We start from the raw sequence: 17,607 nt of genomic DNA, 5'->3' as shown, positions 1-17,607 counted from the left end.
ATGAAACGGGAATAAAATTAGGGAAGAAAAACAAACGTAATGTCATAAATGCAGCCAAGTGGAATGCAAGAACTTAATATATTTGACAGTTCTTTACACCACCCCTCCCCGAAGAGAGATAGAAATAAAGGCATATTCCTTAGCCCTTTGGAATCAGTTTGCTTTACCGTCTTGACCAAGAACTAGCCGCTGCCTTGTCAGTTAGCATCATCTCATAGTAGTTGGTGATATTACGCTCCACAAAGTGAAACGCTCGAATGGTGACAGTCTCGGATACTAGTTCAGGGCGGAATCTATACACCCTGTTGAACCTCATGAAGAAGGGCATGGCCCATAGGTAGTAGGTCTCATCATGCTGCTGTGCTTTTTCACGTATGAGATTGTCCTATAAATGGAATGAGCACACAGTTATAGATAAAAGCATTATTTATGTATGCACACAGTTCCCATTTAATTGCAGTGTTATTTCAGTTACGAGTGGCCAAAATATCTAACTGTATAAGCTATGCTTCCTTTCAGCATTGGAAAGTTAAGTTACAAAAACAAAACAATTCTGCACCCCAATCCAACAACTATTTTTCAAAACATTGCTTGTAAACAGGAATAAAGTAGCATACACCTTACCGACTTACCTTTACTATGTACATCAATCTGTTATAACAGTTCTCCAAGAAATCAACACAAAATTCCTTCAGGAACAACCTCACATTCAGAGCAGAGCGCCGCTTGCTCTCCACCTCTACTGCAGCCTGTTTCCTCTTTGGAACTTTGCTGGTCTTCTTGCCACAATCGTGACTGTAGTTTTTAAACTAAGAAAATGCATAAATAATAACTAAATAAATATCAAAACTGATCAAGCATTAGAGTGAAAATCAAAACTACAACAATTCCAATCCTGACTTTCTGCAACCCACATATCATGCATTTAGAGTAGCAAGTAATTGGTCTGACACAAGAGCAGAGGATACAATACTTATATCAAATTATTATTTTAAAATTGTCTTCTATTCACTTGAACATCATTCAAGGCAAGAAGTTATTCACTAGCTCACTGAACACAATAAAACAATATACTGATGATCTCCTGGGACTTTCACACACAACAGTCTCTAGAGTTTACAGAGAATGGTGCGAAAAACATCCAGTGAGTGGCAGTTCTATCAGCAAAAGTGTCTTTTATTATTGTCTTTTTTTCTTATGATCACAAGACCCTGTTGGACCGTGGTAATGTAGAAACTGCAAGTCCAGTTCACTGGTTTGTTGGTGAGACTGACGGCGGGGGAACTGCGTGGCCTCAGTTGCCGCGCAGCGGGCATCCATGCTGGGTTGGGGGCTAGCCCTTCTCATCGGTGCTACCCTCCAGTATTCAGTTGGTGGAAGACAAGCCAAATTGTGTTTGTCTGCAGCTGTGAGATGAGGAACTGCTGCAGAAAATGTGGTTCCAGGACAACATCTCATGTACCATCATTCTACAGCCCATGACACTCATGGACTTGGGCTAGATTATTATTATTATTATCTTTTACTACTATCGTAATTAGAAACATAGAAAATAGGTGCAGGAGTAGGCCATTCGGCCCTTCAAGCCTGCACCGCTATTCAGTATGATCATGGCTGATCATCCAACTCAGAACCCTGTACCTGCTTTCTCTCCATACCCCCGATCCCTTTAGCCACAAGGGCCATATCTAACTTCCTCTTAAATATAGCCAATGAACCGGCCTCAACTGTTTCCTGTGGCAGAGAATTCCACAGATTCACCACTCTCTGTGTGAAGAAGTTTTTCCTCATCTCGGTCCTAAAAGGCTTCCCCTTTATACTTAAACTGTGACCCCTCGTTCTGGACTTCCCCAACATCGGAAACAATCTTCCTGCATCTAGCCTGTCCAATCCCTTTAGAATTTTATACGTTTCAATAAGATCCCCCCCTTCAATCTTCTAAATTCCAGTGAGTATAAGCCTAGTCGATCCAGTCTTTCTTCATATGAAAGTCCTGCCATCCCAGGAATCAATCTGGTGAACCTTCTCTGTACTCCCTCTATGGCAAGAATGTCTTTCCTCAGATTAGGGGACCAAAACTGCACACAATACTCTAGGTGCAGTCTCACCAAGGCCTTGTACAACTGCAGTAGAACCTCCCTGCTCCTGTACTCAAATCCTTTTGCTATGAATGCCAACATACCATTTGCCTTTTTCACCGCCTGCTGTACCTGCATGCCCACCTTCAATGACTGGTGTACAATGACACCCAGGTCTCGTTGCATCTCCCCTTTTCCTAATCGGCCACCGTTCAGATAATAATCTGTTTTCCTGTTCTTGCAACCAAAGTGGATAACCTCACATTTATCCACATTAAATTGCATCTGCCATGAATTTGCCCACTCACCTAACCTATCCAAGTCACCCTGCATCCTCTTAGCATCCTCCTCACAGCTAACACCACCGCCCAGCTTCGTGTCATCCGCAAACTTGGAGATGCTGCACTTAATTCCCTCATCTAAATCATTAATATATATTGTAAACAACTGGGGTCCCAGCACTGAGCCTTGCGGTACCCCACTAGTCACTGCCTGCCATTCTGAAAAGGTCCCGTTTACTCCCACTCTTTGCTTCCTGTCTGCCAACCAATTCTCTGTCCACATCAATACCATACCCCCAATACCGTGTGCTTTAAGTCTGCACACTAATCTCCTGTGTGGGACCTTGTCAAAAGCCTTTTGAAAATCTAAATATACCACATCCACTGGCTCTCCCCTATCCACCCTACTAGTTACATCTTCAAAAAATTCTGTAAGATTCATCAGACATGATTTTCCTTTCACAAATCCATGCTGACTTTGTCCGATGATTTCACCTCTTTCCAAATGTGCTGTTATCACATCTTTGATAACCGACTCTAGCATTTTCCCCACCACTGATGTCAGACTAACCGGTCTATAATTATATGTGCTATATGTGTCTTGTGCTATGTGTGACTGTTGGGACTGGGATTTGTTACTACAAACCATTAAACTAATTCAAAGGAAGACACAGGAATCCAAAATGCGAGTCTAACTTACGGTTTACTTTAAGTGAGGTGCGCACATATCACGTGGTAGCGTGATAGTGTATGCAATTCATGTATTTATACATATAATCTGTAATTAATTATTGAAACAAACAATGCTTAATCAAACAATATATTTACAATATTACTTAAATATTAAATACACAACACTGCACCTTGGACCGCTGTTTCGTTTAGCTGTATTCACAAGTATAGTTGAATGACAATTAAACTTGAACTTAAGCTGCTGCTGCCAACTCCATCTCTAAACGCCAATTATAGTAAATAGACCAAACACTTGTAACGGTTTCACTCACCTTGTGAACTCCCATGTGACAAACAACATCCCTATTTGCAATTGATTTCAAGCCTTGTATGAGGTATGTTCCCCCAAAACGGGAATGCCTAAAGTAAATAAAGCAGGTTTTTAACAAAATAAATTACATTTAAAAAGGCTTCAAAAATATTGTGTACATACAGTAGTTGTAGGTGTACATGTAATGGGTGGAAAGCAGGGAGACCCACGGTTCCCCAGGAGGGAGGAAGGGTCAGGATTAGAAGGATTTTTACAATACCTGCTTGTTCTGCAGCACTGCCAAAGAATGGGATAGACAAAAAAAAGTAGAAATATAGAACATTACAGAACAGTATAGGCCTTTTAGCCCACAATTTTGTGCCAACCTTTTAACCTACTCAACATTAATCTAACTTTCCCCTTCCTCCATAGCACTCCATCGTTCTATCAACCATGTGACTAAGAGCCACTTAAATATCCCTAACGTATCTGCCTCTACACCACCCTTGGCAGTGCGTTCCATGCACCTACCATGTTCTGAGTTTTTAAAAAACTACCTGACATCCCTTATAACTTACTTTAAAATTATGCCTCCTTGTATTAGCCATTCCCACCCTGGGAAAAAGTTTGACTATCCACGAGATCGCTACCTCTGAACAGCTTGACAACCTCTATCAAGTTACTTCTCACCCTCCTTTGCCCTAAAGAAAAATACCCTTGCTCTCTCAATCTATCCTCATGGCAGCATCCTGGTAAATCTGGCACCCTCTCTTCAGCTTCCACATTCTTCCTACAATGAGGTGACCAGAATTGAACATAATATTCCAAGTGAGTTCTAGCCAGAATTGTAAAGAGTTGCAACATTATCTTGCAGCTTTTACACTTAATTCCCTGAGTAAAACATACATCTTCTTAAACATCCTACCAACTTGCACAGCAACATCTATGGACATGGACCCCAAGATCCCTCTGTTCCTCTACACTGCTAAGAATCCTGTCATTAATCCTGTACTCTGCCTTCAACTTCAAACTTCCTTTCCAATATTTTTATTAGTTTCTACGTAGAGGAATACAGAGTACAAGAAAGTGTATATAAGAGGTCAGAAAAGACTTTTTAAAACACCAGTTACATTATATCTGTTCATAATAACAATTACATTAACCCATATTCATATAAGTTAATCAATAGTTATATTAAACTATACTAATTTATTACAAAAGAATAAAAAATCTAACCCGTACCAAGACCAAAGCTGTTCATTAAGGAGAAAAGAAGGTAAATACCTTCTTCTATAATAAGAATTAATAATTGCCAACATCTGAGTTTAAATAACGAATTGAAGGTTTTGAAAATAATTCAGAAAAGGTCCCCACAATGTTTGAAAGTCTTGACGAGAATCAGAAATTGAACCATGAATCTTCTCTAAATCTAAACATGACATAACGTCGCATAACCATTGAGCACGAGTAGGAGGAAAATCATCTTTCCATTTAAACAAAAGCATCCTCCTAGCTATAAGAGAGCTAAAGGCCAAAATATGTAAATCAGATGCTTTCAGCTTAATATCTTGTCCTGCAACAATACCAAAAAGGGTCGTCAGAGGGTTAGGCTTAAAATTGACTTTAAAAAGTAAGGAAAAAGTTTGAAAAACTTCCTTTCAATATTTTTCAAGATTCGGGCAGGACCAAAACATATAAATTAATGAGGCTTCTCCATTATTACATCTGTCACAGTAGGGAGATATATCTGAATAAAAATGAGATAGCTTATCCTTAGTCATATGGGCTCTATGTACTACCTTAAATTGTATGAGGGAATGACGAGCACATAGCGATGAAGTATTAACCAGTTAAAAAATTTCATTCCACATTTCCTCAGATATGGATGTCTGTAAATCGTGTTCCCAAAGATTCTTAATTTTGTCTAAAGGAACATTCCTCGTCTCCAGTAACATACCATAAATCTTAGATATTGAACCATTATGAACCAGTCTGGAGGTTTAGCCTTACCTAATTTTAGGTTTTATTACTGGGCAGTTAATATACGATATCTTACGTTTTGGCTATACTATATTAATTGTGTAGACTGTCTGGTATGGGTTTCTTTAGAAGCTAACTCTTAATAAATTTTCTATTATTTCTCTTCTTGGATCCTCACTTCCTTTATCTGTAAGTAAACTAATTATTAACTTAATAGTTAAACATACTCTGAGGATCTGGATACAATTTTGGAAACACTTTGGTTTATTGAGGTTCTCCCTTTCAAGCCACATTTATTCTAATTTTTTTTTAAACCCTCTATGATTGATTTAGTTTTTAAGGAATGGGACAGATTGGGTATTAAATGTTTCTGGAATCTGTTTGTTGGAGGTAACATTTGTTCATTTGAGCAATTGTCGGCTAAATAGTTTACCCAAAACTCACTTTTTTAGATATTTACAAATTAGAGACTTTTTAATATCTCAATTATGTACATTCCCTATAAGCTTAGATAAGAACTTACTAGAAGTTCAAACTTCCAAAGTGTTTCACTTCACACTTCTCCAGATTCTCAGCACACTCTGTATTCTTTCAATGTCCTGTTGTAACCTACAACCATCTTCTGCACTATCAACACCACCACCAATCTTATGTCATCTGCAAACTTACAAACCCACCCTTCCACCTCCTTATCCAGGTAATTTATAAAAATAAACACACAAAGAGCAGGGTCCCAGTTCAGACCTGTGCAGAACACCACTGGTCACCAACCTCCAGCAGAAAACGTTCCATCTACTACCACCCTCTGCCTTCTATGGGCAAGCCAATTCTGAATCCACACAGACAAGCTTCCCTGGATCCCATGCCTTCTGACTTTCTCAATGAACCGACTGTGTGAAATCATACACCTTACTAAAATCGATGTACACCACATCCACTGCTCTACCTTCATCAATTTGAACTGCGGCCAATCAGTGAGCGGGCACGCGAGAAGAAGAGGTGACTTCACACAGGTCCGTGACCAAAGAGTAAAAAAAGCAGCACTTCACAGCGACTTTTGGAGTTTGAACTGCGACCAATCAGTGAACAGGTTTCATTAACAAGGACGAATAAAACTAAGACACGGCAAGTGGAGTGGCAATTGTGTGAGTGGGCCAGTGTTAAGAGTGGCTTTGGCTCCTCAGGCTTGGGCCAGGTAAGCATCTGGTAAGTTTCTTCTTCTTTCTTCGACTGTTAGGGCACAGTTAGAGCAGTGAAAATGGCTCTAGGGGCTGTGTGTGTTCTTTGTGTGAGGTGTGGGAATTCTGGGAGACCTCCAGCCTCTCACATAACCACATCTGTACCAGGTACACCGAGCTGCAGCTTGAAGACTTTCGGCTCCTAAGGGAGACTGAAGAAGTGATAGATAGAGTTACAGGGAGGTAGTAACTGCTATGTTGCAGGAGTGACTGTCAAGAGAAGAAAGGGAAGTGGGCAGCCAGTACTATATACCTGTGGCTTTTTAGAGCAGCTTGTGGTTGAGCCCATAGGGAGATCAGCTATTCTGGATTGGGTATGGTGCAATGAACCAGAATTAAATAGAGAGCTTAAGGTCAAAGAACCCTTGGGACAGTCATCATAATATGATAGAATTCACCCTGCAACTTGAGGAGATGTTAATGTCAGATGTATCAGTATGACTAAGCAGTAAAGGGAATTACAGAGACATGAGAGAGGAGCTGGCCAAAGTTGATTGGAAGGGGACAAAAGTATGGATGATGGCAGAACAGCAATGGCTGGAGTTTCTGGGAGAAATTTGGAAGGCACAGGATAGATACATCACAAAGAAGTAGTATTCTAAAGGCAGGATGACACAACCGAGGCTGACAAGTCAAAGCCAACATAAAAGCCAAAGAGAGGGCAGGAGGTACCTAATAAAGTAGCCTCTGACTGTATAATTACTCCGCTCTCCAATCAAATCAGATTTAGACAGAATAAGATACAACCCAATTTGAATACCTATCATTGTAGTTTCCACTATCAATCTCATCAATTACTTCATCAGAAAGCATGACGGAATTTGTTTTCTCTGCATCTGAAAACAGTTCTTAAGTGGAGGGCTATGTAGGAGGAAAGGGTTAAATTGATTGCAGAGTAGGTTAAAAAGGTCTCACATTGTGGACCAAAGGACCTATACTGTGCTGCTGTAATATTCCATCTTCTAAATGGAAGTACGTACAACAGCAATCTTGAAGGCAAGACCCAATTCAATCAATTCCAATTCGTGTACTAGTCAAAAATCACAACACTCCAACAAGCCTTACTGAAAATATTACTGTCACAGTCAAAATGTACAAAAATATACTTGATATATAAGTATTTACCCTTCCAGCATTGACACCCATGAATGTGCATCCTATAACATTATTGGTTATAGCTGCTTTCCACAACAGACTTTTCAGAACATTTCCAGTTGATTCCATTTTTTAAAAATAGGGATGAGGGATTTGAGATACATGGAGAGACTGGAGTAGCTGAATTATTCCCCTTATAGCATAAGAGATCAGTAACAAACTGATGCAGAGTGAAGATAATTGACAAGTAACAAAGGAAATCAAAAAGGTTCATGTCAGCGCTTATGATCTGAAATGTTTTCTGTAAAAGGGCAAATGTAGTAGGATATTTCAAATGCAATTCAGATAATCACAAAGGAGAAAAATGTATGGATGGGGGAGAAAGGGGGTGAGGAGGAATGATAACAATAGTAAAAACACTTCAAAGGAACCAGTACATGCACAATGGGCTGAACAGCCTCTTTCTGTGCTTTGACATATTATCATTTGAAGGCCACACTAATTCTCCAATCAAGTACAGCAACCCACTAGGGCATCTATCCAATTGTGCTATAATATTTCATACATTTCACTTCTCACCTGGTCCCCCTTTCGAAAGTTCTCTTCTTCTTTGCAGCCAGCTCTCTCTGCTTTAAGATTTCAAGCTCTCTGGACTCGTTCTCTTTCTGCTGTTCAGTCTTTACTTGCCCTGTGGTGGCAAGTTGTTCAGGGTTCTGCAGGAAAAATTCCAAAATAATGACTCTAATCAAATTTCTGACCCTCAGTTCAACAAAACTGAGCCGTGGCTAGAGTTTTTGTTGAGCTTGGGATTCATGACTGTTTTGTATTAGTTGGTTTACAACTAATAAAAGATACCATCTCATTCAAGATAGGTCCACAGCTTTGATGTTGCATTGTACTGATCTCAAGTGGGAAGTACACTGCAACTGGAAGTACACCTTAACGATATTCAAAAAAAAACGGAAAATTGGGTAGTGGGCAGAAAACAAATTGAAAAGTTTGGGCAGCATAGCAGCACAACACTATTACAGCATCAGCAACCCGGATTCAATCCCGCTATTGTCTGTAAGGAATTTGCATATTCTCCCATGACTGCATAGTGTTTCCTCCTGGTGCTCCTAATTACTCACATGGACATAACTGGGTGGCGCAGGCTCGTTGGGCTGGAAGGGCCTGTTACTATGCTGTATCTCAAAATAAAACAAAAAAAGTACTCAGTTCTTGATCCACAAATCAACCTTCACCCAGGCTAGTTGTCACGCCACTTGCAAAATGATTACAGGTTTACCCTGCTATCTGAAGGTAGAGCGTTCCTATGAAACCGTTTGTAAGCCGAAATGGCGTAAAGCAAAGAAGCAATTACCATTAATTTATATGGGAAAATTTTTGAGCGTTCCCAAACCCAAAAAATAACCTACCAACTGATACCAAATAGCACATAAAACCTAAAACACGAACATATAGTAAAAGCAGGAATGATATGATAAATACACAGCCTATGTAAAGTAGAAATAATGTATGTACAGTGTAGTTTCACTTATCAAAATCCGGAAGACAGCGACCTGAAATCGATTTAGAGAAGAAAAAAAATCGACGCATACACGCCTACGCATGTACATGAGTATGCACGTACACGCATGCGCACACAACTGCCCGCACAAGGCTTCACGGTCATGGTAGTCTTTCTTGGGGTAAACACACGTATAAAGCAGGCGTCTTCTTTTCGTAAAAGCGAAAATCCTCTTTGGTTAGCAAAAACAGGTATTAATGTAGGTCTTTCATAACAGCGAGTAAAGCGGACGTTTGAAAAACGGAACAGCTGTATTGGGATATGCTCAAGGGCAGCTCTGTGCACTTATATAAGCACATTCAGAGCTTCAATATGCACTGACAATATCAGTCTAGATATTTCGAGTTCAAGCCACTGGAGTGGGGCTTGAACCCAGGAATTACTGACAAAGAGAAGTGCTAGTGATGGGAGCACAGCTCACCTGCAGCCTCCATCCCCATCACGTCTCTGAGATCAGCGAATGTGGGTGCAGGAATAAGAGCACAGACCATGGTCTGCCATTACACGTTAATACAAAGAACTTTAATTGTAGCCAAAATGCACTATTACTAAACCAATTCCACCACTCTTCATGCCTCCAATCAAACACTAACCTGATTTCTGAACATGAGGGAGATTATCTCTAGTATGTGCATGGCCCACTGTTGCTCATCCTGGGAAGCAGCCAAGAACTTGATTAGATCATCCATCCCACTCATGTGAATGGCCCATAGCACCTTATCGTGCACGCTGGCATCATCATCAACATTCTGCAGGGAAATAAAATTAGACACTAATGATAGAAAAGATATAAAATTACTGAAAAAAATTAAACACATAAGAGAAAGCAAAATTAAGCTGCTGTGGTTCAGGACAACTTGTTTGCCAAATGATTATTTTGTTGAAAACAAAGGGGAAGGTCAGCCATTTTCCCCTATCTCTTTGCAACAAGGAGACAGTTGCCTCCCAATATTCCCAACCTCAGAGCATAGATCAATCAGAGAATCACAGTACAGTACTGTGGTACATTCAGATGAAGGTAGTTAGATCTTAGGACTGGGTTACCTGAAGGTGTGTGGCAAAAAAGACGCAATCAAGGACAGAAAACTAGGAAAAAGAATTAGTTTGGATTTCTGCCCTGATCACCATTCCCCGATGTTAGCTGAGAAATGTACAAGTAGGAATGTGGTGTGTGTAGCTGATTCATTCATCTCTTGTTGCAACAAAATACTTGGGCTCAAACATGAAGGATGTGCATGCACATAGATAAGACGACAACAGCAGATGAAATCAAATACCAATGACTGCAAAGCAAAATGTATTGAAGAGTTTGTTGATGTTAATGGAGCTTTTTAAGAGCTTTTAATTATTGATATTGCTAATTTTCTCAGAAAGAGTTTGATATAATTTAACAGTTTAAGTGAATAGTTATCAGAAATAGAATAGTACAACAAGCAAGATTAAGAAAGCTCTGTGACGTGAACATACTTTTCGACCACTAAATTCTGCGATTGGAGATTTAATGTGAACATCACAGCATCAGAGAAACTGAACATATCTACAGTACTTCCTAAATAAAGCGACAGTTCATGAATCATAAAGTGAATTAGCTTTCAGCTAAGCTTTAGTACTTGTACTTGCTTTAATAAACACAAGACTTGTCAAACTAATTCATGCCATTTTAGAGTTATAGAGCACTACAGCATACAAAAAGGTTCTTCGGTCCATCTAGTCTGTGCCAAATTGTTTTTCTGCCTAGTCTTATCAAGCTGCACCTGGACCATAGCCATCTATAACCCTCCCATCCACGTACTTACCCAAACACCTCTTAAAAGTTGAAATCGAACCTGCATCCACTACCTCCACCGGCAGCTTGTTTCACACTCTCACCACCCTCTCAGATGTTCCCCTTAAATATTTCACCTACACTCTCATTTTAGTCTCACTCAACCTCAGTGGGGAAAGCCTGCTTGCACTTACACTATCTATAACCCCGCATAACATTGTACACCTGTATTAAATCACCCCACATTCTCCTGTGCTCCTGGGACTAAAGTCCTAACCTATTCAACCTTTCCCAATAACACAAATCCTCTAGTCCCAGTAACATCCTTGCAAGTTTTTTCTGTACACTTTCAATCTTATTTACATCATTCCTGTAGTCAGGTGACCAGAACTACACGATACTCCAAATTTGACCTCGCCAACATCTTATACATCTTCAACATAACATCCCAACTCCTATACTCAATACTCTGATTTAGGAAGACCAATGTGCCAGAAATTCTCTTTGACAATATCTACCTGACACCACTTTCAATGAATTATGGATCTGTATTCCCAAATCCCTCTCTTCTAGCATACTCCTCAGTGCCCTACATGATCTACAAGATGGAGGCACTCATGGATCCAACAGTCACTCTTGCTCCAACCAGCAGTGAAACTTTGTGTCCTGTCCATTTCTATGACCAAAACATTAACAACAGTAAAATCTGCAACTCTACCTCACTAACGAGCAGAATAACAAAGGTGCTGCACAGTTACAGACTAACACAGGGTGCAGCTACTCGAGGAAGCAGTCATCGGAAGCGGTGGGCTCGAACGTAGAAGTGTGGTAAGTACACCGGTATAAAAGTGAGACTTAAAGTGGATTTCTTCAGGCCCGCACTCCCGCCAATTCTACTCACTAACATTTGATCACTGGAAAATAAACTGGATTAGCTGCATCTGAAGCAGTGGGAGATAAAGCACTGCTGCACACTCATCTTGACAGAAAAGTGGCTTCAAGACGTCGTTCCAGACTCGGCCATCCAGCTAGAAGTCCTATTCTCCTTTCAGGCGGACAGAAATGCAGCGACCTCCAACAAGACCCACTGAGGAGGTCTGTGTGTCTACATAAATTAGAACTGATGTGTGAACGCCTTGGTAGTAACAGCCTACTGCTCACTGGAGATAAAGCTTTTAATGGTAAAGTGTAGGACCTTCTACTTACTGCAGGAGTTCACTGCCACTGTGCTTACTGCTGTTAGCATCTGCCCCTCTGCTATTGCTGGGGAAGCACTACAGGAGCTCTACAGCGCAATCTGCAACCTCAAAGCCACTCACCCCAACAGTGCCTTCATTGTTGCTGGTGAATTTAATCATGCCAACTTAAAAACAGTCCTGCCAAAGTTCTACCAGCATGCCAACTTTGCATTTGTGACTTTTACCAGGAGCACTGTATATGAAGAACCCGAAGCATTGTTGACGATCTCAACCACCCATCCCACCATCTCTTTGACCCACTACGACCAGGAAGGAGGTACAGGAGTGTCAGGACTAAAACTATCAGACTGGGTAACAGCTTCTTCCCTCAGGATGTGAGACTAATGAATACCCTGCCACCACCGAGGTCCTGTCACTAGACAGCGAGCTGTTTACAGTGTACCTGTGCTGTGCTTTACTACATGAGTTATGAATTACATTTTATTAACTTATTTACAGCAATATTTTGGTTTATGTGCTGTGGGTGCACTGTGGTCCGGAGTTTTGTTTGGTTGTATATACAGTATGTAGTCAGATGACAGTAAACTTGAACAAGAACCTGCTGGTGTGGGTCCTAAGGCTTCTGTACCTTCATCCTGATGGCAGCAGTGAGAAGAGAGCATGGTCTGGGTTGTGGGGGTCCTTGATGATGGATGCTGCTTTCCTGCAACAGTGCTCCGTGTAGGTGTGCTCAATGGCTTTACCTGTGATGGACTGGGCTGTATCCACTACTTTTTGTAGGAAAGAAGTAGTGGATACAGCCACTACTGTATCTACTACATAAGACTGTGTAAAATTCTGATCATTTTTCTCACCTAATTAGAACCAAATTGGTACAAAGCAAATAAGTAAGAATCTATCTGGGGCATCCACTGTTCATGAAAAAGGAGCAGTTGCAGAATTAGGCAGATTAGATTTACAGAGACACAAAATAAAAATGAAAGAAACCTGAATGCATTATATAATTCAGCAGGAGGTAGCATAGGGGCATTTATATGGACTTGCTACACACGATGGAAAATGAGAACACTGTTTAACTTACATTATTTTGCAGTAAACATGTATGGAATGGATATCCAGAGACGAGGTCAACTGTGAATGAAGTATGCTTAAGGAGCAATGTGTTGTGCTGAATTATGACACAAGAAAATATCAGTGCACACATTTGTGTTCTTCAGACATTTTGCTCCAGTATATTGTGTCTCACACCACTGATGTACGTTCTGCAGTCATTAGCAGAACTCAAATGACAATGGCAAAATTAATTTGTTGTCAGCAATCTTCTGTTTTACAAAGTTATCTTCTACCTCTGTACCCAGCCGTCTTAAAAAAGATGAGCCCTATTTAAGTATCCTAATTCCTTTCTGGAAGCTGAACTGAATACTCTTGCCATTAATTACTAATTATACAAATTAATGCACCAACAAGTTAATATTGTTTACCCCATGAGTGATTAATAATGAAACAGCACTAATGGGTGTCTAGACAACATTAAAAACCAAAAATAAAACAAAGAATCTTAACATCTATAGAATAGAGATAATTTGTCATAACAGACCTTCTCCTCCTCAGGCTCAGGGGGCACGTGTAGAACATTTCGAACTAATAACAAGATTCTTTCAATCAGCAGATTATCCTCCTCCTGCCTCTGTTCCCAGTCCTATTACAGAAACACTTGTATGTTAAAATCATGTAAGCAAGCATGGTTCTTGTAATAGTAGCAGCTCAGATAAGCTTGACCATAGGGAGCTCGTTTGATCCTTTAAAGTAATTTAAAAATAATTATTAATTCAATCACATTCAAGTTAAAACTGTTGCCACTAACAACTGAAAGTCAAAGAAATGATAAATAGGTTCAACATTTATAAATGACAAGCTTTAGAGGTAATATTAAGCAAATAGTTTTAAAAACATATTGTCCCACCTCTCCATAAGTTGAGGCCACTTGCTAAGATAAAGCTCCAGCGTTTAACATTTTAAATAACAAGGCCAAGCAAATTTGGAAAATGTGAAATTGCAGCAATAGTCAGTGAAAAGGAACTAAAATCAGTGCTTCTGCCAGTACTGGAAAGTTAAGATCAATGGGATGTAATTGGTAAATGAGATTACCAAATGGCATTGCCAGTACCCACTAAACTATCATCAGCATTTCTCTTTTGAATAAAGCTATATTTTTACTTACTAGTTGCAAGAGATCATAGAGTTTTTCACTGAGAATTCCAAACACCTTTTCATTTGCAAAAGCCTACAACATAAAGACAACGGATATGAGCACAATTTTAAAAACAATGCACATTTCTGTAGGTATGTTTTACAAATCATTCAAGTTGACAACACGGTTGGCAGCACAGTAGAGAAGCCATGAGCTGTATAGTGCCAGTGATCCGGTTTCAATTCTTGCCATTGTCTGTAAGTTTGTACGTTCTCCCCATGATCGCATGGTCTTCCTCTAGGTGCTCCGGTTTCTCCCACATTCCAAAGATGTATGGATCATTAAGTTGTGGGCATGCTGTGGTGGTGCTAGAAGCATGGTGACACTTGCGGGTTGCCCCCAGCACATCCTCAGACAGTATTGGTCATTGAGACAAATAATGCATTTCACAGTATGTTTCAATAGACATGTGACAAATAAATCTAATCTTATAAAATCTTTAAACACTAAATCAACAGAGATTATTATACCACCCCTCCAACACCAAGAAATAAAAACTTACAAATTTCTAACGCTATGCATTTCACTGCACCAATTACTATCCTTTTCTTCCCCCCCACTGTCCTCCTAGGCCCCACTCTCTTAGGGCCACTGAATAGAATATGTGGGTGACCTAGCCTCTGCCTTATGACTTGTTGTGATGCCAACCATGAACTGAAGAAGAGCTTGCTTTATTTACTTACCTCTTTGTACGCCTGCAGATATGAAATCACTTGCAGAAAATGATGCCTGAAGGTGGGGTTGGTAGGAACTTTCCCAAAACACAAAAGTGCTGGCTGTGTTAGGTTTACCAGCAATCTAAATGTGGGGGAGAAATATATCAGGCATCAAACTATGTCACACATGGAAAAACAATTATTAAAGTTATAAACACAAGAGATTCTGCATATGTTGGAAATCCTGAGCAACACACACAAAATACTGAGGAACTCAGCAGGTCAGGCAGCATTTACGGAGGGAATAAACAGTCAACGTTTTGGGCCGAGACCCTTCATCAGGACTGGAAAAGAAGATGGCAGAAGCCAGAATAAGAAGGTGGGAAGAGAGGAAGGAGTACAAGCTGGCAGGTGATAGGTGAGGGGGAAGGTAGGTGGGTGGAGGAGGGAGGATGATGTGAGAATCTGGGAGGTGATAGATTGAAGAGGTGAAGGGCTGAAGAAGGAATCTAATAGGAAAGGACGGTGGACCATGCCCTTTCTTCCCGTGTTTCCCTCCCCCTTCCCTTTCTTCCAATGGTCTACTGTTGTCTTCTTGATAACATGACAATCTGAACACAGCAACTCCAAACTGTTGCCAGAAGGCCAATTTGCAAATGAATTCTTGCATATTCAACTTGTAGTCCAATTGAAGGGTCTCAACTCAAAACGTCAACTGCTCATTTCCCTCAACAGATGCTGCCTGACCTGCTGAGTTCTTCCAGCATTTTGTGCATTGCTCGCCTAACAGTATCTTAATAAAGACAAGTAGACACCCAATTATACTGTTAGCAGAATTTCAGATGGCAACGAGGAGACAAATAGGAGTGAGAGACAGATCAATTGGCTGAGTGGTATCACAACAACTTTGCACTCAACGTCAGTAAGACCAAGGAACTGACTGTGGACTTTCAGAATGGTAAGTCAGGAGAATACACACCATCTCTCATCAAAGAGTCAGTGATGGAAAGGGTGATCAGCTTCAAGTTCCTGGTGGTCATCATTTAAGAAGATCTAGCCTGGACCCAACATATTGATGCAATTACAAAGAAGACATGACAGCGGCTACATTTCATTGGGAACTTGAGGAGACTTGGTATGTCACCAAAGACGCTCACTAATTTCTACAGATGCACTGTGGACAGCATTAACAGGATGCATCACCGAATGATATGGAGAGTCCACTGCACAGGATTGGAAAAAGCTGCAAAGGATTGTAAATTCAGCCAGCTCCATCATGGGCACCACCCTCCCTACCATCAAAGACATCATCAAAAGGCAATGCCTCAAGAAGGCTATATCCATCATTAAGGACCCTCACCACCCAGGATATGCCCTCTTCTCAACACTACCATCAGGGAACAGGTACAGGAGCCTGAAGGCACACACTCAATGTTTTAGGAACAGCTTCTTCCCATCCACCATCGGAATTCGGAATGGTGCGTGAACCCATGAACACCATTTCAGCATTTTCCTCCCTTTTTGAACTACTTATTTTTAATATATTTCTTATTGTGACTTATTGCAATTGTTTTTATGTATGGCACTGTACTGCTACTGCAAAACAACAAATTTCTCAACACATCAGTGATAATAAACCTGATTCTGATCCTATAAATTTGTTGTTTAGTAAGATTCTAGGGCCATCAAATCCCCTAGACATAAGGTAAGTAAAAGGTTGGACAACCAGGAACAAATGTAAAATGTGTTTGGCAACAAGGTGTCCATTACGAAGAATGTTACTTCTGTGGTGGAGGTTCACCACTTTATGAACGGAAAACTCTCCTGATCTCTGTTTAAAGATAATATCCTATATCTCGAGGTTGTGACCACCTTATTCGGGACTCTCCAAATATCAACAACATCCTCATTGTATTTAGTGTGTCTACTCATTTTAGAATGTTTTAGGGTTCAATGAGATCCCCTCCCATTCTTTTAAACTCTAAATGACCTAACCTTTGTTGCTTCCCTCCATGGCAAGAACATCCTTCCTCAGGTAAGGAGACCAAAACTGTCCAAAATCCTTTATAAATGCAGCAAGACATCCTTGTTCTTGTAATCAAATCATTTTAGAATGAAGGCGAATGTGCCATTTACTTCTCTACTTGTTCACCTTAACATTGCTTTTGGCTACCAGTGTACAAGGACATCCTGGTCTCATTGTACCTTCCTTTTTCCCCAATTAAATCACCATTCAGTATAATAATGTGTTTGGATAAATTCTGTTTATATAAGTCATTTGCAACTCCCCTGCTTTACCCACACTTTGTAAGAATGCTTTACACAGCAAAACTCTTTCTAGTTTGGTACAGACCTAATAACTGCTTCATAAAGCATTTTCTCCTGAGGGTACTGTGTGATAATTGGCAGTAAATCATTCTGCAGAATCTGTGCAGCTCCTAGCTGCTGTCGAATGTCTCTTGACTCGTCCTCATATCTTAGATACCTGATAAGGTCCTTGATGCTTTCTGGA

At 40.3% G+C, this 17,607-nt stretch overlaps 1 protein-coding gene across 2 annotated transcripts in view; it reads right to left on the bottom strand.

The window, feature by feature from the left end:
• timeless (timeless circadian clock) overlaps positions 1–17,607 on the bottom strand; it is a 67,865-nt gene that overhangs the window by 43,286 nt on the left and 6,972 nt on the right. For both annotated transcript variants that reach the window (XM_073071303.1, XM_073071302.1), the window contains 9 exons: positions 17,449–17,602; positions 15,123–15,237; positions 14,410–14,472; positions 13,786–13,887; positions 9,818–9,973; positions 8,234–8,367; positions 3,364–3,451; positions 633–809; positions 168–385 (listed from right to left, as the gene is read on the bottom strand). In XM_073071303.1, the coding sequence (XP_072927404.1) occupies positions 168–385; positions 633–809; positions 3,364–3,451; positions 8,234–8,367; positions 9,818–9,973; positions 13,786–13,887; positions 14,410–14,472; positions 15,123–15,237; positions 17,449–17,602 (1,207 nt within the window). The remainder of the gene's footprint in view (positions 1–167; positions 386–632; positions 810–3,363; positions 3,452–8,233; positions 8,368–9,817; positions 9,974–13,785; positions 13,888–14,409; positions 14,473–15,122; positions 15,238–17,448; positions 17,603–17,607) is intronic.

Source organism: Hemitrygon akajei, chromosome 18, assembly GCF_048418815.1.
Source record: "Hemitrygon akajei chromosome 18, sHemAka1.3, whole genome shotgun sequence".
NCBI lineage: Eukaryota > Metazoa > Chordata > Chondrichthyes > Myliobatiformes > Dasyatidae > Hemitrygon > Hemitrygon akajei.
This window is presented reverse-complemented; position numbering and strand designations above follow the sequence as displayed.